Here is a 26,431-nt window from a genome sequence, read left to right as displayed (position 1 = left end):
TATTCTTGTGTATATTAGGGCTTCAAGTTTGTTTGGGACATTGCTTTGCATTGGATAAATTCACAAATGCTATTGAATGGAAAAACCTGAAATACTGGCTAGTGATCTAAGTTTATACAGTGAGGTAGCCTCAGGACTCTGGGAGGAAGACCTCATGTCCCGATGGCAACTGTGTCGCCTGTTATCAGTGGGAGAGCCCGGGCTTTGGATCTCGGCTCCCAGTTGAATCCTGACACTGGTGTTAGACTATTTCTGTTGCCTTTGTAAGCTTGCATAACCTTCCAGAAACATTCCTTTCCTGAAAAATTTCGAAAAACTACTTCACAGTTGATGATCTCACAGTGAGAATTGTAATCATTTCAGCCAACATTATTGCTAGTTTACTGTGTGCGCCACACAACACTTACCAAGTAATCTCATTTAATTCTTAAAGCAGCCCTTGACGTGGGTACTGCTGCTGTTTGCATTTTTTCAAGCTTGAGGAAAGTCAGGCACAGAGAACTTCAACAATTTGCCAAGATCTAGCAGCTAGTAAGCAGCTGATTAGGAACTCTGTCACCTCCCAGCATAATGAGTTACCTTCTGTGAAGCATCTAGAATAGTGTCCGACATGAAAAAAGAACTCAGAGACAAACCTTTTAAGAACCATGGTGTCTTAAGGTTTTACCGTTCTTATAAGCCAGCATGTTTGCCTGTTTACTATTCTGTGTGTGCTGGCGGGAGACAGGCGACTCCCTGAGACCAGCACACCAATCTGTTAGTTCCTAGGTAGGGTAAGTTACAGTTCTTGACATGATCCTTCATGACTTCCCTGAAGGCCACAGCTTTTCATGCACCCCAGTTTAATTTCTCTTTCTGTAAGAAAATGAGGAAGAAAGAATTCATTTAGGATAGGTAAAATACAGTGTATTGCTAAAATAAAATAGTACACAATAGTTAAAAAGACTGCACTGCATTAAGTCTACCTGTAGTGACCTGGGTAAATCTGAAAACATTACACATACGCTCTGACACCATTTCTGTAAAAACTGTCATCTTGCAGAACCGTACTTTGAATTAATAGATACTGGTAAATGTCAAAGTCTGCAAAGTGGCCTAGTGACTGCACACAGACTCACATACCTCCAGGGGGCGAGGTGGGACTGGTACCGTGTTTGAAAGGTTTGCATTTTCAGCACCTTTTTTTAAGATTTTTTTTTTTTTTGACAAACAGACATCACAAGTAGGCAGAGAGGCAGGCGGGCGGGGGGGCGGGGGCAGGGAAGCATGCTTTCTGCTGAGTAGAGAGCCCGATGCGGGACTCGATCCCAGGACCCTGAGATCATGACCACAGAGCCACCCAGGCTCCCTTTCAGTACAGTGTTTTAATAGATGACATTGTTACTGCCTCTTGATAGATAGGAACACATGTTACACTAAATGCTTCTCTGTATATTTTCAGCTTCTCTGTGAATTAGTAATCAGGTATGTACTGAGTACTTATCCCAAGCCAGGTTAGGCTGGGTTCCATGGAGGCTATAGGCATCAATCAGCCGTGGATCCTGCCCTTGCCAGATTCAGTTGGGGGGACGGACGGTCAGATGGAGCATGTCCATGAATAACTGGTACAAGGTAGCATGGGGTTTAAAGGAAGAAAAAGTATTCAGAAATTAGTGAGTAACTACCCTTCTTTTCTGGAGAGGTAAAAGTTTCTGTCCTGGAAGTGCTGAATTAGGAAGCATGTGTCTGAAGCTGTGGTGGGGAGGGGTTCAGTTCAAGGGAATGGATTCCTTGACAAGCCTATGTTTGCCAGAATATTCCAAGACATGTCTTAGAAGCTATCTATGGCATTAATATCATCAAGCCTAGAGAGGATGAAGATCCACATCGACCTCCAACATCAGAAGAACTATTGACAGCTTATGGATGTGAGTTGTGATTTATTTTTAAAATATGAACGAAAAAGTAACAATATAGTTAATGAGAGACCTACTCCTGCAAAGATACAAATTCACATTATTCCTTAGTATTTGCCATGTCCTTTACTTTGTTGGTACTTCTGTTGTCTCTGTTGGTCTTGCCCACAAGCTATCCTGCAGGTGGGTTCAGAGTGAAACAGTGAGGGAGGGAGAGCTGACCACTGCCTGAGCAGTAGATTACTTAAGCGCTTCCTGGAGTTAGAGAAGGAGATCATTTGAGTCCCTGGACGACTCTTCAGGTCTGCCCTTTGTGGACCTTGACAGTAGCAATCAGTCCCACTCCAGGGGAGACATGATTTCCCCTGCCCTCCTGGTCTCCGGCCCCTCCCTGTAGGAGGCCTACATGCAGACAGTGTCAGAAGCTCTGGGGGCATGCCAGCAGCTGTCACATGTGTTGAAGAAAAGGCCCTTAGGGCATTCACTGGTTTATTGGTACTCACGTATAGACATGCATTCTGACTGAAGCCATGTTGGCTTTTTCTGGAGTCTTCTCCCAAACAGAAGTGAAGGAATGTTAGGAAGAAAATGAATATGCTGTGATAGTAGGATAGGAAAGTTTGGAGGGCAGCATGGAAAAGGAAGTCCTCAGAAATTGGGACAGAGTGGAGCATGGTCAAGAAGGGGACACAAAACAGTCTCCCTTGCTTCCATCGGTCCCTTGAAAACCTTGTTTGACTTTAAAATGAGTCAATCACTCTCCCACCTCTGTGTCTTAACCCAGTGCTACGTGGGAGCTAGCTGCCTATCATTCTTCAGCTGATTGTGGTTTATTTACCTTAAATAGAAACTTTAAAGGTGGTCTGGAGGAACCTTTGTCTACCTAAAGAGATAGCAGTGTTAGAAACATTTCCACACATCTGTGGCATACATGCCTTTAAAGGAACTGCCACCAGTGGGGAAGGAATTCAGTTTATTTGAGTGATTTGATACAAAGAGAAAAAAAAAACCTGTATTTTTCTCACAGAGAAAGGTGATTTGATATGAAACACACTTAAACCAGAACTTGAACTTAGGTTGAGAGACTTTTATTTTTTTTAAGGTTTTATTTATTTATTTGACAGAGAAGGAACACAAACATGGGGAGTGGGAGAGGGAGAAGCAGGCCTCCCGCTGTTGAGCAGGGAGCCTGATGCGAGGCTTGATCCCAGGACCCTGAATCATGACCCTAGCCGAAGGCAGACTCTTAATAACTGAGCCACCCAGGCACCCAACATTAAAAATTTTTAATAGCCTTTTTTTTTGTTTTTTTTTTCCCCTTTTTGTCTTGATGGGGTTTGGTGTTTTACTTGGGGAGAGTCTTCCCTATCTAAGGACAAAATTATTTACCTCTAATATCTTTTTCTTAATACTTTAGATTTTTAATCTGCCTAAATGTATTTTTTAATATTATGTGAACTAGAGTTTTATTTTCTTCCAAAATGGCAGAGCCTGCTACACAGCTAGTAGGTGAGGAAGCCGAGTTTTGAACCCCACCTATCTCTGCCAAAGCCTATATTCTTAACCACTATGCTCTGCTACTCCCTCTAGGTGAGTATTAGAGGGATCTTTGCAGTATGTTTGAGAAGCTGAAAAAAGCATAGCTAGATCACTAAACAAGAAGAGACTTACTGATTTCCTTTGGTGTTGCTAATAATAGTGACAACATAGCATTCTACAGGTAGCCTCCATGATTAAATGTTCATAAAATGAAGAGATGAAAGAAATAACTGGAGAAGAGAGAAATTGAATGTCTCTGTTACCACTTGGTGCTAGGATATCAGAACAGTATCGTCTGTTCACCTGGATTGTCAGATGTCTTTATAGTGCTAACCAGATTATATTCTGCAGTGATGGTTGCTTTTTGAAAGCTAGTGACTCAAGGGTGCCTAGGTGGCTCAGATGGTTAAGTGTCTGCCTTCGGCTCAGGTCGTGATCCTCCAGGTCCCAGGATTGAGCCCCATGTTGGACTCCCAGCTCAGCGGGGAGTCTGCTTCTCCCTCTGCCTCTCCTCACTGCTTATGCTCCCCCTTTCCCCCTGCTCCCCCCAACCCCAGCCAAATGAAAGAAAATCTTTTTTAAAAAATAAAGCTAACAAGTCAGGATGCACAGTTAGTGGGGTAACAGACTAAATTTCCATCACCTGGTTGTCTTTGTTGTGACTTCCGTTTTGCACCGTTATTTGCCTAAACAGACATGCGAGGATTCATGACAGCGCATGGGCAGCCAGACCAGCCCCGGTCTGCTCGCTATATCCTGAAGGACTACGTCAACGTGAGTGAGCCTGGCTCCTTGTTGCTCTGGAGTAGATAGGCCTTCGTTCTCACACTGTGCTTTTAGATGCCGGCAGCCTGTTAAGTTAGAAAGGAGATACTTCCTCACTGAGGTTGTGTTGTCAGAGACGCCACATGGGCAAGGTTCTCGCGGCTCTTCTGGGTAAGGGGATCCACAGCCTTGGCAAGACGTTCTTGACCAGGGCAGCTAGTGTCATCTGGACCTGGCATGTCACGAGCAGCGTAAGGCGAGGCAAGAGGGCGCTGAACCTGTCATCGGTGAAAGTGAGAAAATGGTGCCTCTGGTTTTTCCATCTCCCACAGCCCTTGCTGGTTCCTGTGACAGCTGTGCCCCCGCCCTCCCTGCAGTGTAGCTGGTCATGGGCCTTTCTCCCTGCGCATGCCCTCATAACAGCAGCACTCCCAGCGAGCCCTGCTGAGGGCAGTGTAAAATGTTTTCTTTGTGTCACCTCGTTAAAAATACACAGCGAGTCTGTGAGGTTATTATTCTCATGTTACAAATGAACAGTTGCCAAGTTTGGGGTTTTCCTTGTAAGTAAAATAAGAATTAATAGTACCTATCTCATGAGATTATTATGGGAAATAAATGAGAAAAATACAAGTATGTGGAGACACACACACCACTAAGCTCAGGGCCTCGCGCATAATTAACCCCCAATAGTATTTATGGGTTAAGCTGAATTCTTTTCACAAACAAAGCATTCTGGATCTCCAGTAATAACTGGTTATGAGGATTTGGCTTTGTTTGGCCTTCTCAGTGCCATGTCAGCAGAGCTCTGGCAAGCACAGGAGTCAGATTGGGCAGCATACCCTCTCGCCTTCAGTTCTGGAAGAAAGAAGTTAGTAGAATATTCGTATGGATAAATTATGTATTGATTCACCATTTATAAAACCACGGAAGATGAGTTAAAACCAACCACAGTTTATAGAGTGCTTACAGTGGGAAGTGGAAAATCTGCGCCCAGTGAGCAACCACGGCCAGCCCAATGTCCCCATTAGTATCGTCCCACTTTGCAGTTGTGTCCTGGTTTTTGTTTTGGAAAATATTTACCCTAAGTCTACTCATGTCAGTGTACTGAAGAACACTTCTGTAGAAAATGCAGACAAGGTAAAAAGGAGCACAGTTGTGTGTTCGTTAGGGCTGTGGTTATAGGGGACAGAACTCTGCTCAGCTCTCTGCAACAAAAAGCAGGAAGCTTGCCAGAGGGTGCCTGGCGGAGATAGCTTCTCAGAGGACTTTTTCTTCTGGGATAACACACAAGGCACCTGTCATGTGCTGTTACTTTTCTTGTTGTCTTTGTAGGGTAAACTTCTGTACTGTCATCCTCCTCCTGGAAGAGACCCTGTGACCTTTCAGCAGCAACACCAGCGACTCCTAGAGAACAGAACAAATGGTGGCGGACTGAAAATACATTCAGGCAGAAGTAAAAAAGTAATACAGATTGAAAATATAGTTGATAAAACTTTTTTCCATCAAGTAAGTTTTAAAGTTTTTCTTTACTTTCTGATCCAACACATTTTATATAGCAGTTTTGTTGAAATACTCATTCACATAGCATAAAATTCACTCTTTTAAAATACAATTCAGTAGTTTGTTCTATATTCAGAGTTGTGCAACTATCACCATAATTTTAGAACATTTTTTCATTCTAGAAAGAAATACTATACCCATGAGCAGTGACTCACCATTCCCCTCTCCCCCCAGCCCCTGCCAATCCCTCATCTACTTTCTCCTAGATAGATTGGCCTATCCAGATAAATAGAATCACCCACTCTGTGGTCTTTTATAACTTGCTTCTTTTTTTTTTCTTTTTTTTTTCTTTTTTTTTTTTTTATGCAGTTAGTTGTTTTTTGTTTTGTTTTGTTTTTTTAAGATTTTTTATTTTATTCATTTGACAGACAGAAATCACAAGTAGGCGGAGAGGCAGGAAGAGAGAGAGGAGGAAGCAGGCTCCTTGCTGAGCAGAGGGCCCGATGCAGGGCTCGATCCCAGGACCCTGGGATCATGACCTGAGCCAAAGGCAGAGGCTTTAACCCACTGAGCCACCCAGGTGCCCCTATGACTTGCTGCTTTAACTTGGCATCATGACATCAAGGTTCATCCATGTATCAGTACTTCTTTTTTATTGCCAAATAATATTCCATTGAATCGATAGACCACATTTTTTTTATTTATCTGTAGATGAAGTTTGGCTGTTCTTTCTTCTGTGCTACTGTGAACATTCATGTACAAGCTTTTGTTTGAACATAAGATTTTTCAGTTCTTTGGGGTATATAATTAGGAGTGGGATTGCTAGGTCCAGTGGTAACTCCATGTTTAACATTTGATTTACCACCAAACTTTCCGAAGTGACTGTGCCATTATACATTCCCACCAGCAGTGTATGAGGGCTCTAATTTTTACATCCTTATCAGTATTTCTTTTATATATATATATTTTTTTTTATTTTTTTATTTAATTTTTTTTAGATTTTTTTTTTTCTTTTTAATTCATTTGAGAGTGATACAGAGACAGAGCACAAGCAGGGGGAGAGGCAGAGGGAAGGGGAGAAGCAAACTCCCTATTGAGCTGGCAGCCCAACTTCGATCACAGGACCTAGAGATGATGACCTGAGCCAAAGGCAGATGTTTAGCCATCTGAGCCACCCAGGCACCCCATTACCAGTATTTCTTTTCTGTCTTTTTCATTTTAGCCATTCTGGTATATGTGAAGTGATATGTCATGATTTTTATTTGTATTTCCCTAAGGATAAATGATGTTGATAATCTTCTCATGTGCTCATGAGTACATGAATGTCTTCTTTGGAGACATTGAGTTGAGTTATAAGAATTCTTTATATGTTCCAATATAAGCCTTTGTCATAATATGCAAATATTGTTTACCATTAAGTGGGTTTTCTGAGCCAATACATATTAATTTTAAAGAACAAATATATATGTAGAACAGTTAAATCCTGTAACTGTATTTAATATATTTATTAAATGCTTTTGTGACTGCTACACCCAGAAAAGTTGGGGTGGGGCAGGGGTCATCTGTATCCAGAGAATGAGTCTTACTGTATTTATATGATGCTTTATTTGTGTCCCTCACACCGTTTGTTAAGGTGGGCCAAGCAGATAGTATTGTCCCCATTATTATCTACCATTGAGGACACTGAAGCCCACGGAATTTAAGTGACTTATTCAAGGACACTTGTCTTAAATGGCAAAGCTGAGATAGAACTTAGATTGTTGTGGCTCCTGGTTTGAATTATTTTCAGTCTTACCAATATTTAGAAGGAAATTTAATGATATGCAGAAAGATTACAGGTTCTTCCTTGGGCCTGCTATTGTCATGCAAAACGTGTAAATGGAAGTTTTAAGTGTTTACACAATGTTTCTAAAGGTCATGTGCAAGAAAGCTAAAAAGTCACAGATACCAAAGCTTTAGCCTCTAGAGTAACATTTTACTATTATAAGAAGATCATGAAATACTGCTTTGCATTTCCAGGATTATGAGGGATTTATTATTTTTTTTTTAACCTAGTAAACTTAAAATTTGTTTAGTTCTTTTTGTTTGTTTGTTTGTGTTCCACTTAAGTCACAAGTTTACAAAAACTTTTTTGTGCACTTTCTATGTGTGCCTACTATGCTAGGACCTAGGATACCAAAATGAATAAGACACTGTTTACAAGGAGGTCACATTCTAGCTAAGGGGAGATGGGCAAGTTAACAAATAACATGACACACCAGGTCTAGGGCAGAGGTGTAAGTCAAGTACTTTGTGAACCCAGACTAGGGAGCAGTTCCTCCTGGGGCTGGGAGGAGAGTAGGTGAGTGAAACTACGGAGGGGTGATGAGACCTCAGCTGGACTCTGACAGACAGCTAGAAATGTGCCAGGTGCAGGGAGTAGTGAGGGCACGCCCTGGGCAGGGGGAGTAGTCTGAACAAAGGCATGAAGAGATGGGGGTGTAGGTTCTCTGAGTAAACAGTCCATGCTGTCAGTAGCCTGTGCACATTGTGAGGGAATAGGAACTCGATTCCCCAGGCTGCAGGGAGCCACCAGGGGCTTGTGAGGACAGGAAGAGGAATATGTGATTGGAGAAGTCTAGTGGAAGCCTGGAGCCTGGATGAGAGGAGTGTTGCAGACTCCTCTCACTTGCAGTAAAAGTCAGTGAATACCAGGGTTAGAGCCGGGTGGTGGAGAGGAGGGGATAGATGCACCAAATCCTAGAGCCTGCAATCCAGAGAACTCAGTGGCTGGGTGTATGCAATACACGAGGAAGGTAATGGGAGTGCTCTGTTGTGGCTAGTGAGAGATGGTATTTGAAGCTCTGGGACTAAGCAAAGTTGAGAACAAAGAATGCACTGAAGACAGAATGCTGAGAAACTTATTTAAGAATGGGGAGAGAGAGGCACCTGGGTGGCTCAGTCAGTTAAGCGTCTGCTTTCAGCTCAGGTCATGATCTCAGGAGGGGAGCAAAAAAGTGAGGAGAGAAAGGAGCGTGAAGGAAGTGGAAGTCTGCTGTCTTAGAGTTCTCCATAAGTAATTCTGTGCTCAAATAATGCTGTCTTACTTCCTAGGAAAATGTGAGAGCTTTGACCAAAGGAGTCCAGACTGTGATGGGCTACAAGCCAGGGAGTGGCCTGGTGACTGCAGCTACTGTGAGCTCTGAGAGCAGGACTGGAAAGGCCTGGAAAAAACATGGCAACAGAAATAAAAAAGAGAAAAGTCGCCGACTCTATAAGCACCTGGATACGTGAACATGGGCTGTGACGTAATGGCATCTGCCTTGTGCATCCAGAATAGAAGAGGAGCTGTTCTGGCCTGCGATGCCGTGGCCACACCAAACAGTCTGTATCCAGACGGAGAGGCTCGTTGGGGCATAGACTCTCACACAGTCATCTTGGAGCCCCAGAAACTTTGTCCTGTAGAAGGCTGAACTTAAGATGAGGGAACGAATGAGTATATGTGTGCAAGAACAGATACACTGATGCATACTAATTTGTAAGTTGGGGTTTTTTTTGAAAAGTACTAAAATTAAATTGCCACTGACAGATGTTTTATTGGTTTATGTAGATACACTGCCATTTGGACATTTCACATTCTTTAAACAGTTTGAATTTGCAAGACATGACTGGGATTTTAGATGGCTTCTTTGGGGAACATTAGTTAGGTTAATGATTCTCAACCTCGCACACCCCTGGGATGACAGAAGGCATATCAGATCGTGGAATAGGAGACTGGCGTGTGTAGTTTCCAGAAACTTCTGGAGAGCACGACCTTCCATGGAAAATCACCATCAACATGAGCCTCTACTATAGAAGGAAGCAAGCGGTTTTTTTGTGGCTATCTGCAGGGGTGAGAAAATCGGGGGATAAGCAGCTAGATTTTGTTTTAGTCATAGGGATCCCTGATCACCTTGGTACTTATAACCATCAAGAATGACAAAGATAGGGGCACCTGGGTGGCTCAGTCAAACGTCTGCCTTTGCCTCAGGTCATGATCCCAGGGTCCTGGGATCGAGTTCCATGTCAAGCTCCCTGCTTTGCAGGAAGCCTGCTTCTCCCTCTTCCTCTCCCTCTTCGTTCCCCCTACTTTTGTTTCCTCTCTTGCTGTGTGTGTATGTCTCTCTCTCTCTGTCAAATAAATAAAATATTGTTTAAAAAAGAATCACAAAGGCAGTTTACATTTCATAGTGCCATTGTGTGTGATAAATACACCATGGCTATTTCAGCTTCTCACTTTATTTTTGTCTCCGTTTTTCTTTGAGCCTCATTATTCCTTTAAATCAGAAACCTACCTTGTTTTGTAGGTAGGTTTGTAGGACCTGCTTATTTTGTGTGATAGGTATTTTTGAAACTCTAATGGAAGTTATGGATGCTTTCTCCAGAAAAATGCACATTTCCATAAAAAACACACACACTCAAAGTTCATCTATGAATTCGCAGTTAAGCCTTGCCCTATGTGGCCATAAGGACTTTTAGATCTATTTGAAAATATCTTCCACCTAGAGAATAAAAAGTGTACTTGTTCATTTAACAAACCCTCCTGTCTGGCAGGAAAGGGCACTAGAAAATGGCCCAGCAGGAGAAGCGCCTGAAGCAGGAAGGACGTTAGCAAGAGCCGCCACACGGGGCCTTGGAGCTTATGGGGGGATTCTGGATGTTTTCTCAAAAGTACTAGATAAGCCGAGGAAGGGTTTATAAACAGGGGATTACTGTTTTCTTCTTTAAATGCGGAGCGAAAAGTTACTCCAGACCAAGGTTGAGGTAGACTGAGAGGAGGCAAAGCTAAGAAGGTTCTAAAATGGTGTTGGTCCATCTGCAATAATCTACTTCTAGTCATTTTAATCTGAGAAAAATGAGACAGAATTAGTAAAAAAAAAAAAAAAAAAAAAAGCTCATGACAGGAACAGCATTGGCATGTTAAAATATACTTTGTGCCAGGGCGCCTGGGTGGCTCAATCGTTCTGCATCTGCTTTCAGCTTAGGTCGTGATCCACTCAAAACCCCACATGGGGCTCCCTGTTCAGCGGGGAGCCTACTTCTCCCTCTCCCACTCCCCCTGCCTGTGTTCTCTCTCTTGCTGTGTCTCCGTCAAATAAATAAAGTCTTCTAAAAAAAAAAAATACATACATATATATATATATATATATATATATATATATACATACACATGCGTATACTTTGTTCCATTTACTGAAGAACAGGCACACAGTTGTGTGGGAGAAAACTTCCATACTGAATGAACAAAGCATGTACGGATTTAGAATAAGTTTTGCTTTAATGATAATGTAATAGCTAAAACATGAGACTTTACAGAAAAAGTAGGTACATATGCTTCCATGCTCTTATTTTTGTAACAGTTTTACTGAGATTCATATACTGTACAAAATCACAATTTAATGCACACAGTGTAATGGTTTTTAGTATATTCAGAGTTGTGTAACTTAACCACCATAGTCAATTCTACATTATTGCCACAAAAGGAAACCCAGGACCCTTTAGCTATTGGGTCCCAGTCTTCTCATCCCCTCAGCCCCAAGCAACCACTAATCTACTTTATATAGATTTACCTCTTCTATACATTCCTATAAATGGAATCACAAGCTAAGTGACCTGTGACTGGCTTTCACTTAGCCCATGTCTTCAAGGTTTGTATGTATTTTAACACCTCTCAGTACTTCATTGCTTTTAATTGCCAAATAATACATTCCATTGGATGTATGTATATACCACATCTTGTTTATCCATTTATCACTTAAAAGACATTTGGGTTTCCAGGGGCATCTGGGTGGCTTCAGTCAGTTAAGGGTCTGTTTCAGCTCAGCTCATGATCCTGGGGTTCTGGGTTCCTGTGATCCAGCCCCACGTCAGGCTCTGCACGCAGCGAGGGGTCTACTTCTCCCTCTTCCTCTGCTGCTCCCTCCACTTGTACTCTCTCTCAAATCATTAATAATGATATGTGGGTTTCCACTTTCTGTTATATGAGTAATGCTGCTCTGAACATTTGTGTGCAAGTTTTTGTGTGGACACAGGTTTTTAAATCAGGTATATATCTAGGAGTGGACCTGCCCTACATTTAACCTTTTGAGCAACTACTATTTCAGAATGGCTACGCCATTTTACATTTCCCATCAACAGGTTCTAATTTCTCCATATCCTTTTTTTTTTTTTTTTTTTTAAGATTTTATTAGAGGGACGCCTGGGTGGCTCAGTGGGTTAAAGCCTCTGCCCCCAGCTCAGGTCATGATCCCAGGACCCTGGGATCAAACCCTGCATCAGGCTCTGCTCAGCAGGGAGCCTGCTTCCCCCTCTCTGTCTCTGCCTACTTGTGATCTCTGTCTGTCAAATAAATAAATAAAATCTTTAAAAAAAAAAAAAAAAGATTTTATTAGAGAGCACAAGCAGGGGGAGCAGGAGGGGGAGGAAGAAGCAGGCTTCCTGCCTAGCAGCGCTATCCCAGGACCCTTGGGATGGTGACCTGAGCCGAAAGCAGATGCTTAACCGACTGAGCCAACCAGGCGCCCCTAATTTCTACATATACTTGTCAACACTTGTTACTGTCTGTCTTTTTGTCTTAGCCATCGCAATGGGTACAAAGTGGTATCTCCTGGTTTTGATGTGCATTCTCTTAATGACTAGTGATGTTGAGCATCCTCTCATGTGCATACTGGCCACTTATATATCATCTTCGGAAAAATGTCAATTAAGATAGATCCTTTGCCCATTCTTTAATTTAGAGTTATCTTGTTACTGAATTACAAAAGTTCTTTGTACATTGTAGATACAAGTCCCTTATCAGATCTGTCATTTGCAAATGTTTTCTGCCATTAAATAGGCTGTCTTTTCATTTTCTTAAATAGTGTCTTTTGGAACACAAGTTTTAATTTTGCTGAATTCCAAATGTATCCATTTTTTTCTTTGGTTGCTATGTTTCTGGTGTTAAGTTTAAGAAACTGCTGACAAATCCAAGGTTTACTAAGATTTACCCTCTATGTTCTTACATAGTTTTTACATAGTTTAAAAGTGTTAGCTCTTAGATTTACGTCTGTGGTCCATTTTGTGTTATTGTATATGGTATGAAGTAGATAGACCAGCTTCATTCTTTGACATGAGGTATCCAGTAGTCCCAACACCATTTGTTGAAAAGACTAGTGTTTACCCATTGAATTGTTTTGGCACCCTTGTCAAGAATTGAACATAATCGTGAGGGCTTATTTCTGGATGTATACCCTTTGGTATTTAACTTCGTGAGTGTGGAACAATTGTGAAGAGCATCTGACTCAATTTTCTGTTAAGAGATGTTTGTGTGGATGCCCCACACCACTACATGTCCCTTAGCCCACGGTGGGGTCACCTGCAGCCCCAGTGGGCAGTTCCTGTGCAGGTTTTTCCACCACAAGCCCTGTATTCCCTGCTTCCCTTTCTCCTGCCCCACAGGGCTTGCTCAGCCTGCACACAGGGCAGTCTAAAAGGGCTGGGGCTGTAACACCCCCAGAACCACCACCAACTGGTAAAGAACGGGGGCTGGTAAGTGCCCCAGCGTCTGTCACTTGGTGCACACACTGTACGCGTGCCTTAACCGTGTCCTCAGGGAAGCTGAGCCCTGCCTGCCCACAGCCAACACCCTCTCACTAACTCACCGGTGGCCTTTTTCCCATCCCTCACTTTCTCCACTCCCTCATTTCTGCTTCATGCAGAAATGCAGGATTGCCTCCCAAATAAACTAAACTTAAGGGATGCCTGGGTGACTCAGTTAAGCATCCAACAGTGATCTCAGCGTAGGTTGAGTTCAAGCCCCGCATTGGGCTCCAGTCAAGAAAATTAACTAAACCTAGGTCCTCTGCTTAGATAGAGTCTGAAGAACCAAAACTAGAACACCCTGAAAGGGGCTTTCTGTTTTCATCTTGGCTTCTGCCCACAATGTGTCTCGTTAAGCATCCTTTCGATTTTTGGGGGGTATTCTCACCCATTTTGTAGCAGTTAGTACTTTACACTTAAAAATTCCAGTCACTGACATTATCTCTATTGTTTGGAATTTCTATCCAGCATTTTATTACAAGAAATACACCGCCCTTTTAAAGTAGAACCTGCTATATATCTGTCGTCTGCTTACTTTTCAGGAAACTAGAAGGAAGTTAAGGTTTTGGTCAAGATGCCAGTAGCCACATATGCTTTCTTTGAAGGTAAACTGGAAAATGTGGCAGCAAGCCAGAAATCTGCTTAATGCCACGCCTCTAACTTCTTTGTGGGGAGAAGTGAGGAAAATCATTCAAAATACCCACCCGTAACCATTTGTTGTCCGTGCATTCCTCATACTATTGACCAGTTGAGGGCCCTACAGAAAGGAAAGATTTTGCTTTCAAAAGACTGATATGGGGTGCCTGGGTGGCTCAGTGGGTTAAGCCTCTGCCTTCAGCTCAGGTCATGGTCTCAGGGTCCTGAGATCAAGCCCCATGGAATCCCGCATCGGGCTCTCTGCTCAGCAGGGAGCCTGCTTCCTCCACTCTCTCTCTCTCTGCCTGCTTCTCTGCTTACTTGTGATCTCTTTCTCTGTCAAATAAATTTTAAAAATCTTAAAAAAAAAAAAAAGACTCTGATATGAAGGGAAAACAATTTTGAACAATCTGGAAGTGAAAGGCATCATGTAAGTGGAAAGTGCCCAGGACACGGTAGACTCCGAATACATCTTGTAAATGTTGTATTGAAGTACATATTACTGAAGTGTAATATGTATACAGAAAGTGCACAATTGTGAGAGTATAGGTAAGCTGACTTTTCACAACACATTGATGCAACCAGCACCTTGATGAAGATACAGAAGGTTCAGCATTTCATGCCTCCTTTCAGCCACAAACTGATCTTCCCCAGGGTAACTGCTATTCTGACCTTTTCACCAGATTTTGTATGACACACACACAATCTAGTGTGTCCTCCTCTATCTGGCTTCTTCAGTCCAACATTGTGAGATGTGGCCACAGTCATATATACTTATATAGTGATAAATCTGTCATTGCTGTAGTTTATGGTTCTATTATTGATGGACATGAAGAAGTTTTTGCAGGCTTGTGTTTTTTTTTTAATTTTAATTTATTTTCTAGAACTGTGTTTGGGTCACAGCAATATTAGGCAGTAAGTACAGAGTTCCCATATTTGACAGTCCTCATGTAGGCACAACCTGTCCCACCCTCAATACCCCACACTCCAGTGGTACATCTGTTAACAGGGAACCTACACAGACATATCATTATTCTCCAGAGGGTTCTGATTTTTCAAAGTAGGGCTGCCAGGGCTCCTGGGTGGCTCAGTGGGTTAAGCCTCTGCCTTCGGTTCAGGTCATGATCTCAGGGTCCTGGGATCAAGTCCTGCATCAGGCTCTCTGCTCAGAGAGAGCCTGCTTCCTCCTCTCTCTCTCTGCCTTCCTCTCTGCCTGCTTGTGATCTCTCTGTGTCAAATAAATAAATTAAATATATACATATATATATATATATATATATGTATATATATATAAAGTAGGGCTGCCGTAGATGTTGTAATACAGGAGTTGTCAAATAAAACTTTCTGGCCACAATGCAAATAAATTTTCTATAATCCAGGGCTATTTTATAGGTAACCACAGCCAATGTTGACTATTAGGCACTTAAAATGTGACTCGTAACAACTTCAGAAGTTAACTGCTAACAGTAATGACTCTTAATTCTTGCCCAGCCCAATAATCAAAGGTCAGAATGGTGAGAATTTTTTCATGAGAGTGGGGGAGGAAAAGGGTGGATTTCACATTTATAATTTGTACATCTTGGCTACTTCTAAAGTAGCAAGATTTGCAATAGTTAGCAAGAGTTAAATTAGCAAGAGTTTCAAATATTCAAGTACTGAATTCTATTTAGTTGGCTCTTTAAAAAGGTGAGAAACCCGGCTGGCTCAGTCCGTAGAGTGTGAGACTTGAGTCTTGGTGCGTGAGTTTGAGCCCTGCATTGGGGGTAGAGACTACTTTAAAAAAAAAAAAAAAAAAAAAAAAAAAAAGGTAAGGCTTTCCTTGATGTAATGTTTCAACATCCATGAGTTCCATTAGCCCCTGCTTAGCTTCTAAGCTTTGTGAAGTAAGTGACTTTAAGGAGCAGGATGTTACTAATAAAGAACTTAAAGGGGAAGAAAAAGCACAATTTTCACAAGACCCAGCAGTGAGTTGATGTGAGTTTGAGTTTTAAGTAGAACCCCGGGCCCCAGGAGTCCTACCACCTGCTTCCCTCATGACACTCCAGCGTGTCCACAGTAGGCCTGACTGGGATTTGGAAATGCCATTATTTCAAAACGCATCTGCCGAGCAGTGGTTTCTCTGTCTTCCTAGCAGGTAAATCACACTGGAGAGAGCCTTTTTTAGTGTTGCTGCTTGAGTAGCAGCCCCAAGCCCTTCCTCTAAATAGTATACCCCACAGGAACGCTGGCAGGGGGGTTAGCATGTCCTCAGAAGGGAAAACAGCTGAGCTGCAGGCCTGTGTGTGTCCCCTCCCCCACCCCACCTGGTGGCTTGGACCTCCAGGCACGCGTGGCCCTAGCCCCTGCAGGACAAAGTCCAGGCTGCTGCAGCCCCTCCCTGTCCAGGACAAAGCCCTTGGGCTCACCGCTCCTGCCAACAGGAAATGCCTCTAAGCGGGGGAGGGAGGACCTGTGTTCTGGTCCTTGTGTTAGCTTTTCTTTTTGGCAAGCTCTGGACAACGGCCAAAGAAACAGGAGCTTTAGCTTCTGGGCAGGGCTGCTGCAGGGCCTCTGAGGAGCCCAGGAAAGGAACTGATCCACTTCCTGAGGGCCCACCGAGTGAAAATCCTTTTGGAAGGTCCTGGCCGAATTTGGGAGGGGTTTGCACAGCAGGGAGGGCATGGGTTAGCCTATATAATCCCAAGTGTTGCAATGGATGAAGTCCCACTTCTTTGACAGCTGGGTGGCTCGCCCGCCATCCCGCCTGTCTCCTAGTGCCAAAAGCAAGCTTACTCCCCAAAGCGCCCCTCGTGGGGTTCTTAAAAGCCCTCCCAACACACCGGCACGCACAATGGTAGGGGCACAAAAGGATCTTAAACACGCTCTAACTACAGTACCTACCACATTTGTATGGGCTGTTTAAAAACTCATTCAGTTGGGGCCATCTGGGAGGCTCAGTTGGTTAAGGGTCTGCCTTCCGCTCCGATCATGATCTCATAGTCCTGGGATCGAGTCCCAGGTTGGGCTCCCTGCTCAGCAAGGGAGTCTGCTTCTCCCTCTCCCACTCCTGCCTCTCCCCGTACTTGTGCTCTCTCGCCCCTTCTCTTGCTCTGTCAAATAAATAAATGCAATCTTTAATAAATAAATAAAATCAATTAACTGGGCAGTGCAGTCGGTTAAGCATCCGACTCTTGGTTTCAGCTCCATGATCTTGGTTTCAGGCCTGATCTTGGGGTCCTGGGCTTGAGCCCTGAACTGGGCTATGCTCTCACTGGGGAGTCTGCATGAGACTCTCCCTCTCTCTCTGCCCACCCCCACCCCCTGTCTAAAATAGAAAAATCTTTTTTTAAAAAATCCATTCATTCATTCAGTAACTATTGGAGGAGTACAGGCCCAGTGGCTTATGTCCCTACAGGATCAGGACGCAGAGCAGCCTGGGCAGGGAAGATTGCCTCGGGAGGCTCCAAAGCCCACACTCTTCCCGTTGCGTTTTCCTGTGAGCCAGCGTGTCCAGGGACTGGCAAGAACTCCCCACAGTCTGTCCGCCTCCACTGAAGGCCATCTCCACAAGCTGGAGTTTCTCATAAGAATCTCACAGGAAGCCTGTGGGAAGTCGGCATCATAGGCTGAATAGTGGCCCCCCAAAATACCAGGTCCCAATCCCTGGAAACTGTAAATGTCCTCTTATATGGGAAAAGAGTCCACAGACGTGATTCAGTTAAGGATCTTGAGATGGGGAGTAGTGTGGATGATCTGAGCAGGTCACAAATGTAGTCTTTCTGGGAAAGAGGCAGAGGGAGGAGATCTGACACAGAAGAAAAAGGGGGATGTGAGCGCAGAGGGAGAGATGGAGTTAAGTGCTGAGGCCTCAAGCAAGGAGCACTGGAAGCCACCAGCCGCTGGATAGAGCGAGACAATGAATGGATTCCCTTCCTAGAGTCCCCTTGATTGTGGTCCCCGGAACCTGCTTTCAGAACCGGAAGGGAATATATTTCTGTTATTTTAAGCCACTCAGAGCGACAGGTAATGGATCAGTGCAGATTCCAAGCACTCTTGCCCAGAGAGCTGGACTCAGCAGGGGTCCTTTCTGACAGGTGGCTGAAGGATCCTCACACCTCACCGCCCGGAGGGACCGGAAAGGGGACTCCCTCCGAGCTTAACCCCTCAAACGAAGGGTTTTTAGTCTGGGGTCTCATCCTGCATGAAATCCATAGTGGCATTTCAGGACTTCCACAAATTCCTAAGATTGTATGAACAACCGCGTGAGTGTGCACACAGGTTCTTATTTTTTGCGGATGAGGTTTTCTCCACAAATTCTCAGAGTTCACTGAAAAGGCTGAGAACTAACCGCCAGAACGAAAAACTACTGAGGGGTCCAAACTTGGTCCAGGGTGGGGTGGGGAGGAATGAAGCAATTTCTCCAACCGGGCCCAGCCTCCAAGGGTTTATACTGAGCCTGAGGGACAAGGAAGTCTTCATAAGAAGCAAACCAATTAAATTCTGGTGTCTTCAAGCCTCAACGAGGCAGAGCCCAAGGCAGCCCCTACCCTACAGGAGCCCTGTGAGAGGGTGACAGGACACAGGCAGGGTATGTCCTCATTTCAGCAAGATAGTGCGTGGAACAGATTCTCTTTTGGGAACAGTAGGTAGGCCACGTGACCAGAAGAACCCGGGATCCAGGCAATCACAGGTCAGTATCCACACGCACGCCAGAAGAACCCACAAAGAACCAGCAGGCCGGGCCTGCAGACCGTGGGTGTTTTTTATAGCCTACGAGAAACTCGGCTACTATATTTTTTCTTTCTTTTTCCTTTATTTTTTAAAGATTTTATGTATTTGAGAAAAATCGAAGGAGATTTTTCCTTTTGACTTAACCTTTTTTTTTTTTTTTAAGATTTTTTATTTATTTATTTGACAGAGATCACAAGTAAGCAGAGAGGCAGGCAGAGAGAGGGGGAAGCAGGCTCCCCGCCGAGCAGAGAGCCCGATGCAGGTCTCAATCCGAGGACCCTGAGATCATGACCTGAGCTGAAGGCAGAGGCCTTAACTCACTGAGCCACTCAGGCGCCCCTTAACTTAAACTTTTAATCTTGCCTTAGTTGTCTTAATCATTTCCATATTTTGATTTTGGCCCCTTCTGTTGAATAACATATTTTCATTTGACTTCTATTTATTCTATTGCTTCTTTTTTTTTTTTAAAGATTTTATTTATTTATTTGACATAGAGAGATCACAAAGAGGCAGAGGCAGGCAGAGAGAGAGGGGGAAGCAGGCTCCCCGCCAAGCAGAGAGCATGATGTGGGGCTCGATCCCAGGACCCCAAGATAATGACCTGAGCCAAAGGCAGAGGCTTTAACCCACTGAGCCACCCAGGTGCCCCTATTCTATTGCTTCTTTAATGTCTGTCTCTCTCCTACTGGACTGTAAGCACCATGAACGTAGGGACTTGACTGTTTTTCTCAAAAACGTGTCCTCAGAGGCACCTGGGTGGGCAGTTAGATAAGTGTCTGCCTTCCGCATAGGTCCTGGAATAGAGCCCCGTGTCCGACACCCTGCTCAGTGGGGAGTCCACCTCTCCCTTTGCCCCTCCCCCTATCCTGCTCATGTTCTCTCTTGCACTCTCTCAAATAAATAAAATCTTTAAAAACAACAACAAAAAAAAACCTGTGTCTTCAGCTCCTAGCCTGACATACCTGACAAATAGTGTTCCATTTCTCCTGTGAGTGGTCATAACTTTAAGCATAAATTAATCTGTAAAATAATGTAGCCACTTTTCAAAACCATCTGGCAGTTCCTCAAAACCTCAAACATAGGGGCGCCTGGGTGGCTCAGTGGGTTAAGGCCTCTGCCTTCGGCTCAGGTCATGATCCCAGAGTCCTGGGATCGAGCCCCACATTGGGCTCTCTGCTCAGCGGGGAGCCTGCTTCCCCCTCTCTCTCTGCCTACTTGTGATCTCTGTCAAATAAATAAAAAATCTTAAGAAAAAAAAAATGAAATCACATTAAAAAAAAAAAAAACCTCAAACATAGTTACCAGGAGTCCCAGTAGTTCCACTCCTAGGGACACGCCCAAGAGAACTGAAAACCTCTGTGCACACAAACCCTTTTACATGAATGTTCACAGAGGCATTATTCATAATAACCCAAACAAGCAAACAACCCAAGCATCTGTCAACTGATGAATGGATAAATAAAATGTGATGTATTGACACAATAGATTATTATTCAGCCATAAAAAGGAAGGAAGTTCTGACACAGGTTGTAACATGGATTAACCTTAAAAACATTATGTGGAAAACAAAACAAAAAAAAAAACATTATGTGGAGTGAAAGAAGGGATAGAATTTCCAGAACAGAAACACCTGGGTGGCTCAGTCTGTTAAGCAACTGCCTTTGGCTCAGGTTATGATTCCAGGGTTCTGGGATGGAGCCCCACATGGGGAATCCTTGCTCAGCAGGGAGCCTGTTTCTCCCTCTGCCTGCTGCTCCTCCTGCTTGCGAGTTCTCTCTCTCTCTCTCTCTCTCTCACACACACACACACACACACACACACACAAATAAATAAAACCTTTCACTAACAAAATAAATAATAGAATTTCCAGAACACAAAAATTGTAGAGACAGCAAGTAGATTTGTGGTTGCCTAAGGCTGCCATTGTGGAGGGGAAGGTAATTTCTAAGAGCACTGGCTTCTTGGCAAGTGATGAAAATGTTATAAAATGAGATAGTGGTAGTGGTTGTACAACCCTGTGGACACCCTAACCACCACTGAATTGTAAATTAACAGGGTAAATTTTGTGGTATATGAATGAGAAGTCTGTAAGGCTGCTATTTAAAAACAAAACAAAAACCTAAATGATAGGGTCACCTCCTTGTTTAAGCAAATTTACTAAAATCAACGAGGAAATTTTAAGATTATCATAGCTTTGTTTTCAAGTACAGCTCTATGTACCAGCATTGTGTGGCAATGTGGCTGGAGGGGACAGCAGGATGGCCAAGACCACCGCCCTCCTCAGCTCGCTGGGGCACCTTCCAGGGTGACTTTCTGGAAGTCTGGCTTGGGGACTGCGGGGTAGGAGTGGGTTGTGTCCCTCTGCCTGGCCCCCCACCGCCCCCTGTCCGTTATACCCTAGGATCAGACCTCCCGCTCCCGCCGGGAGCCGCAGCACCCAAGCGCTGCACCAGGCGCGAAGTAAGGTGTATTGTTCGGCTCAGAAAAATGGAGTGCCTTACCGTGACCCACTCGGCTCTGGCCGCCGCGGCGGGGGAAGGCGGGTGACCGCGAGGGGTCCGTCCGGGCGCGGCGGGCGCCGGGGGCCGCAGCCTTTGTGCGGAGGCCGCTGCCGGCTCCCGCCGCTGGGGGGCGGCCTCCAGCCCGCCGACCCCCGACAATAGCGCGCCGGGTGGGGAGCCGCGCGGTCCCGGAAACTTTTCCCCCGCGCCGCCGCCGCCGTGCGCTCAGCCGGGGTCGCCGCCGCCGCAAGGGGCACCAGCCGGAGGAAGGGGGCGCGGGGCGGCCGTGCGGGAGGCCGGGGCCGGGGCCGGGCGGAGCGGGAGAGCCATGGGGGAGGCGGCCAGCCCCGCGCCCGCGTCCGCGCTCTGGGACTGGGACTACCTGGACCGCTGCTTCGCCCGCCACCGCGTCTGCATCTCCTTCGGCCTGTGGATCTGCTCCTCCTCCTGCTGGATCGCCGCCCACACGCTGTAACAGGGACCGGACCGGGCGGCGCGGGGGTGGGGGCCGGGTCGGCCGCGGGGGGCGCGGGGCGCTAACCTCCCCCTCCCCCACCAGCTCCCTCCTGGAAACCTGGAGGGAAGGGGACGGAGAGGGAGGAGACAGGAGGCAGCGCAGCTCCGCGATCGAAAGGAGCTTTCGAGGGCGGACTGGAGTCGGACAGGACTTCTTTCCGGATTCCGCGCACGGGGAGGCTGGCGCGCGGCCCGCGGGAGGACGCTGGGTGGTGCAGTGCGTGGGGTCCGGGGCGGCAGCCGAGAGTCCGGGGTTCTATTGTCAGCGTCTCCTCGCCGACTGGCGGTGCGAGCTGGGCAAGCTGTTTGAGCCTCGATTTCCTCACGTAGATGGGGTTGATAACTCGTGGGTCGGATGGCAGGATTAGATGAGTTAGTCCCGGTAAAGCTCTTAGTATCATTAGCGCTCATTAAACATCCTTATTACTGCTCCCGCCCTGCCACCGCCTTTGGCAGAGGCCAGGACCTAGGACGAGGCTCCCCTCGTGTTTCTGGCCTCCCTTTGCCCCAGGCCCTCTGATCTGCAAGGAGGACTGGCGAGGATCTGACTCTAACCACAGCCTTTGCTCTGTCCAGCATCTGGAGCCGGTTGGCCAGGTGGTCACCGTAACCTGGGTCCTAAGCTGGCTGAAGTCTGGCCCAAGATGGCCTCCAGGTCTCGGGCCACCCTGTCCCAAGCTGGTGCTACCCAAGTATTCCCTGGCAGCGGAGAAAGGAGCAGCACCCCAAGGGAGGCCGGCAGTGGCTCAGCTTGGGCACCCCATGGACATTCCACTCCCTTGTGTGATATTGCTGTGGAAATTTGGCAGCGCCCCTACCCAGTCACTGGAATGCAAAACAAACAAACAAACCTTAACACTTTTACTGTGGGCCCAGTGTGGCATTTATTAACTCACCTCATTCTGTTACTACTCCCATGCACTCAGGGTTCTGGAGATTCTGACAGGTTAACTAACTTGCGCAAGTGAATGGAAAGAACGGATCCCCCAGACTCTTAGAGAAAGGGGCAGGCTTGTGAGGATGAGGCAGCCTAGGTGCTTTATTAGATATTTTCCTGACCTGGAAACTCGGATTGGGAGAGGTTAGGTACCCCCCCTCCCCCCGCAAATGCCTCCTCTGCTTTTTCAACCCGCGTCCTGTCTGGACACCATCCTCCCTGAGCCCAGTCTTGTCTTCAGGGATTGTATGTTTTCCAAACTGGGCGTGGCCTGGGGAAGGGTCCCCCAGGATCCCCCTCCCCTGACAGCAGGGAGCAAAGCCTCCACCTTCCAAGCCAGAGGGTCTGCCATGAACTCACCTAGTCAGCATAGACCCATCTTTTCTCAGCTCTCCAATGTGAGGATTGAAATCAACTGCTTCTCATCTGAGTCCGAGGGTCTCTAGAGTCTTTGCTCTTAGACTTTGAATTGGTGTCAGGAGCCCAGAGCCCAAATGGAAGGTTTCTGTTCTCACTGCGAGCTTTGGGCTTTGCTGGCAGATCAGGAAACCACTGGGCACCCAGCAGCCTTCCTTTCTCCTCCATTGTTCCCCAGGGCAGGCCCTCAGAACCAGCCAAACAGTCCTGATAACGTGGAGTGAGTTACATCTTGTGGTTGAAGGAAATGAAACAAGAGCTGCAGGGGTGCTTCAGTTTCTCCATAAAATGTAGCACGGAAACTTCTAGAACAAAGTGTTTCTGAGATCCAACCCAGTGTTTCTGAGAGATCTCTCACTCCTTCCAGGCTGTTGTGCCTTTCTGTGCTTGTTCTGGGGGAAAGGGGCAGGGCAGGAAAAGGGGAGTAAGGAGAAAAGACAGCAGTGGGGGCCCCTAGGGAGAAGTCAGCCCAAAGTGCCATGGCCTCTTTAAGAAGTTTTGTTCTCTGTGTGTGTGTAAAGAACATGCTTAAGTTGGGCAAGGGCTGGCAGAAGCCAGGCCACCCCTCTGCACGGACAGACAGCTTTGAAGGATTACACGTGAATTTGAAAGGAACAAGTTGCCTTTTTAATTTGGGCAATTACTTTTATAACTGGCATGTTTCCTTTCAGTAATCAAACCTGACAGTTAGTTTGTCAGCACTGAGTGGTAGGTCATGAACTTGAGTTGGCCTGATTTGTAGGAGCAAAGAAATTCCTCTTCATTAGAGAGGCAGGTCTGGCTCCTGCCATGGGCTCGTGCTGCAGTCTTTGATCCTTGATTTTCCCATCTGTGAACCAAGTTCAAAAATACCTGCTGAATCTCTGGGGGAGAGAGTGCTTCACAGGGACACAAAGTCACAAGTGCCCTTTTCAAACACCTGCTTTGGGAATCCAATTTTGGCTGCTGTGTCCTGTCCATACCCACCCACTCCCCTATCTGTTGCTACAGGCTTCTCTATCTGAGGTGTGCGAAGAAATCCGGACAGGACCAGTCAGTGCTGTGCGTTGCCTGCTGCCTCCTCACCAGCCTGTGTGACACCATCGGGGCCATTCTGGCCAGACAGCTCACGATCCAGGTGCGTCAGGCCCACAGGTGACAGTGGCTTCTGTCTGGTTCCATCACTGTCGAGAGGCGTTTTTGCCTCTGACCTGTACCCGTTGGTCTTTCTGCCCCCCATCCGGGGCTCTTGCCCTGATGACCATGTGGGCTCACTGCTCAACTCCTTCGAGGCTTTGCTAGAGGTCAGCTTCTCGGTGAGGCCTCCCCTGAGCACTTGTGCCGACCCATGCCCTACCTCCACCACAGGGAACTCAGCCCCTTCACCCCACTCTGTTTTTTCCCATAGCTGACCCTCAATACACCCTCTGCTTTCCTTACTTCCTGTGCTTGTTGCTTTATGGTAGGCTAACCCCTACTAGAGGGTCACCTCCCCAGGGGCAAGAGTTTGTACTCACTACTTTATCCCTGTCACTTCAAACAGCATCTGGGACGGAGCAGATGCTCAGTAAATAGGGATGGTTGTGGTGATTGTGTTCAGAGCCTCAGCTCAACAGGAGCGGCTGAATGCTTTTCCCAAGCAGTGATGCAGGCTTTGGGGCAAGTGATAAACAATGTCAAGCTTGCCCACGGTCTAAGCCCTCAAAGCTGTGTAAACAGGGCCTATCCCAATAGGCTGGTGCCCACCCAGGTGGATATGGTGGAAGGCAGCCTCATGGCTGCGACACACACTGGGAGAGTTCTAACCCTTCTTCGAATAATATTGTCTCACAAACAAACAACCTTTTGTTTCCGGTGCCCATTCTCATTTGCTGACAGAATACAGGGAGGCCCAGCTCCATCCGGGTCATAATAGCTGATGTTTGTTAAGTACTTCACTGTGAGGGGCCCCTGAGTGGCTCAGTCAGTTAAGCGTCTGCCTTTGGCTCAATTCATGGTGTCAGGGTCCTGGGATCAAACCCTTGCTCAGCGGGGAGCCAGCTTCTTCCTCTGCCCCTCCCCCCAACTCATGTGTGCCTGCTCTCTCTCTTTCAAATAAATAAAAATTGTTAAATTTTTATTTTATTTATTTATTTGAGAGAGAGAGAGAGACAGAAAGCACAAGTAGGGGGAGAGACAGAAGCAGACTTCCTGCTGAGCTGGGAGCCAATGTGGGACTCGATCCCAGAACCCAGAGATTATGACCTGAGCCAAAGGCAGACGCTTAACCAACTAAGTCACCCAGGAGCCCCTAAGTAAAATCTTTTAAAAATAAATAAGTAGGGGTGCCTGGGTGGCTCAGTGGGTTAAGCCGCTGCCTTCGGCTCAGGTCATGATCCCAGGGTCGTGGGATCGAGCCCCGCATCGGGCTCTCTGCTCAGCAGGGAGCCTGCTTCCTCCTCTTTCTCTGCCTGCCTCTCTGCCTGCTTGTGATCTTTCTCTGTCAAATAAATAAATAAAATCTTTAAAAAAAAATAAAAAAAATAAATAAGTAAATACTTCACTGTGTACTTGGCACTGAGGGCTTGTCTCATATTACTTCATTTAGTCCTCAAATTATCTTACGACCTGGGCTCTCTCCTTATCCCTGTTTTACACACATGGATCCTCAGGCTTAGAGGTTGAATAACTTTTACAAGGTCCACTAAGCAGCAGTGTCAGGATTCAAACTCCAGAATCTATTCTTTTATTTGTTTATTTATTTATTTGAGATTTTATTTATTTATTTTGAGAAGAGAGCTCACATGCACACGTGAGTGGGGGGTGGGGCCAAAGGGAGGGGAAAGGGGAAAGAATCCCAAGCAGGGAAAGAAGCTCCAAGCTGAGCATGGAGCCCAACTTGGGGCTCAGTCTCATGACCCTGAGATCAGGACCTGAGCTAAAATCAAGAGGTGGACGCTCAACCCACTAAGCCACCCAGGCACCCCTGCAGAGTCTTCTGTGAACCAGTGACTCCACTGTCAGCGTAGCTGGTACCCCGGTAGGTAGGAGCCTTGTCCGTTCCTCTAGGAGCTGATCTAAGCATTTTCCATGTATTGCTCCATGTAATCTGCTTAGCACTGAGGGAGGCACTGTTATTATCCCTATTTTACAGAGGAGGAAACTGAGGCCCAGAAGAGGCCAGTGGTTGGGCTAAAGTCCCACAGCAGAGACTGGCCGTGCACTGGGAAGAATGTGGAGTGAGAAAAGCAGGGCTGGTTCTGCTGGTGGGCCTCTGCCCAAGGGATGGGTCACTCACACGCCACACCCCCGCCCCCCGCTCAGTCCAGTGGAGTTGATAACCAGCCTTTCCTGGGGGCAGTAGGCGGCTTCGTTGGGATCACCACAGTAGTGGGAGAGGAGACCCAGGATGAGAGGGGCTGCGGAAGCTGGAGAACGTTCGAGCACCAAGAGTCTGTCTC

The 26,431-nt window shown here is 46.1% G+C and overlaps 2 protein-coding genes and 1 long non-coding RNA gene across 10 annotated transcripts in view; 2 read left to right on the top strand and 1 right to left on the bottom strand.

Moving 5' to 3' along the window:
- LSG1 (large 60S subunit nuclear export GTPase 1) overlaps positions 1–9,266 on the top strand; it is a 32,322-nt gene extending 23,056 nt beyond the window's left edge. The window contains exons 11-14 of the mRNA XM_082698719.1: positions 1,784–1,907; positions 4,129–4,208; positions 5,532–5,705; positions 8,793–9,266. Coding sequence (XP_082554845.1) covers positions 1,784–1,907; positions 4,129–4,208; positions 5,532–5,705; positions 8,793–8,972 — 558 coding nt within the window. The 3' untranslated portion in view covers positions 8,973–9,266. The remainder of the gene's footprint in view (positions 1–1,783; positions 1,908–4,128; positions 4,209–5,531; positions 5,706–8,792) is intronic.
- LOC309847887 lies at positions 1–24,752 on the bottom strand. Of its 4 annotated transcripts, none has more exons than XR_014302690.1 (6): positions 24,509–24,752; positions 21,525–23,841; positions 5,167–5,603; positions 4,078–4,285; positions 1,480–1,601; positions 1–851 (listed from the first exon to the last, which is right to left on the bottom strand). It is a non-coding gene; the product is annotated as an uncharacterized lncRNA (long non-coding RNA). The 4 variants fall into 4 exon arrangements; XR_014302691.1 differs by lacking the exon at positions 24,509–24,752 and adding an exon at positions 2,734–2,778 and having other exon boundaries at positions 7–851; positions 21,525–21,662; XR_014302693.1 differs by lacking the exon at positions 24,509–24,752 and having other exon boundaries at positions 12–851; positions 5,495–5,603; positions 21,525–21,662.
- The window catches only part of TMEM44 (transmembrane protein 44), a 37,962-nt gene continuing 32,691 nt past the window's right edge, over positions 21,161–26,431 (top strand). For 2 of the 5 annotated variants that reach the window (XM_082698738.1, XM_082698735.1), the window contains exons 1-2: positions 21,161–21,613; positions 24,003–24,129. In XM_082698738.1, coding sequence (XP_082554864.1) covers positions 21,471–21,613; positions 24,003–24,129 — 270 coding nt within the window. In that variant the 5' untranslated portion in view covers positions 21,161–21,470. The remainder of the gene's footprint in view (positions 21,614–24,002; positions 24,130–26,431) is intronic. The other 3 variants (XM_082698739.1, XM_082698736.1, XM_082698737.1) reach the window with 3 other exon arrangements.

Source organism: Mustela nivalis, assembly GCF_964662115.1.
Source record: "Mustela nivalis genome assembly, chromosome: 1".
Taxonomy (NCBI): domain Eukaryota; kingdom Metazoa; phylum Chordata; class Mammalia; order Carnivora; family Mustelidae; genus Mustela; species Mustela nivalis.
The sequence above is the reverse complement of the archived record's forward strand: the minus strand, read 5'-3'. Positions and strand labels throughout refer to the sequence as shown.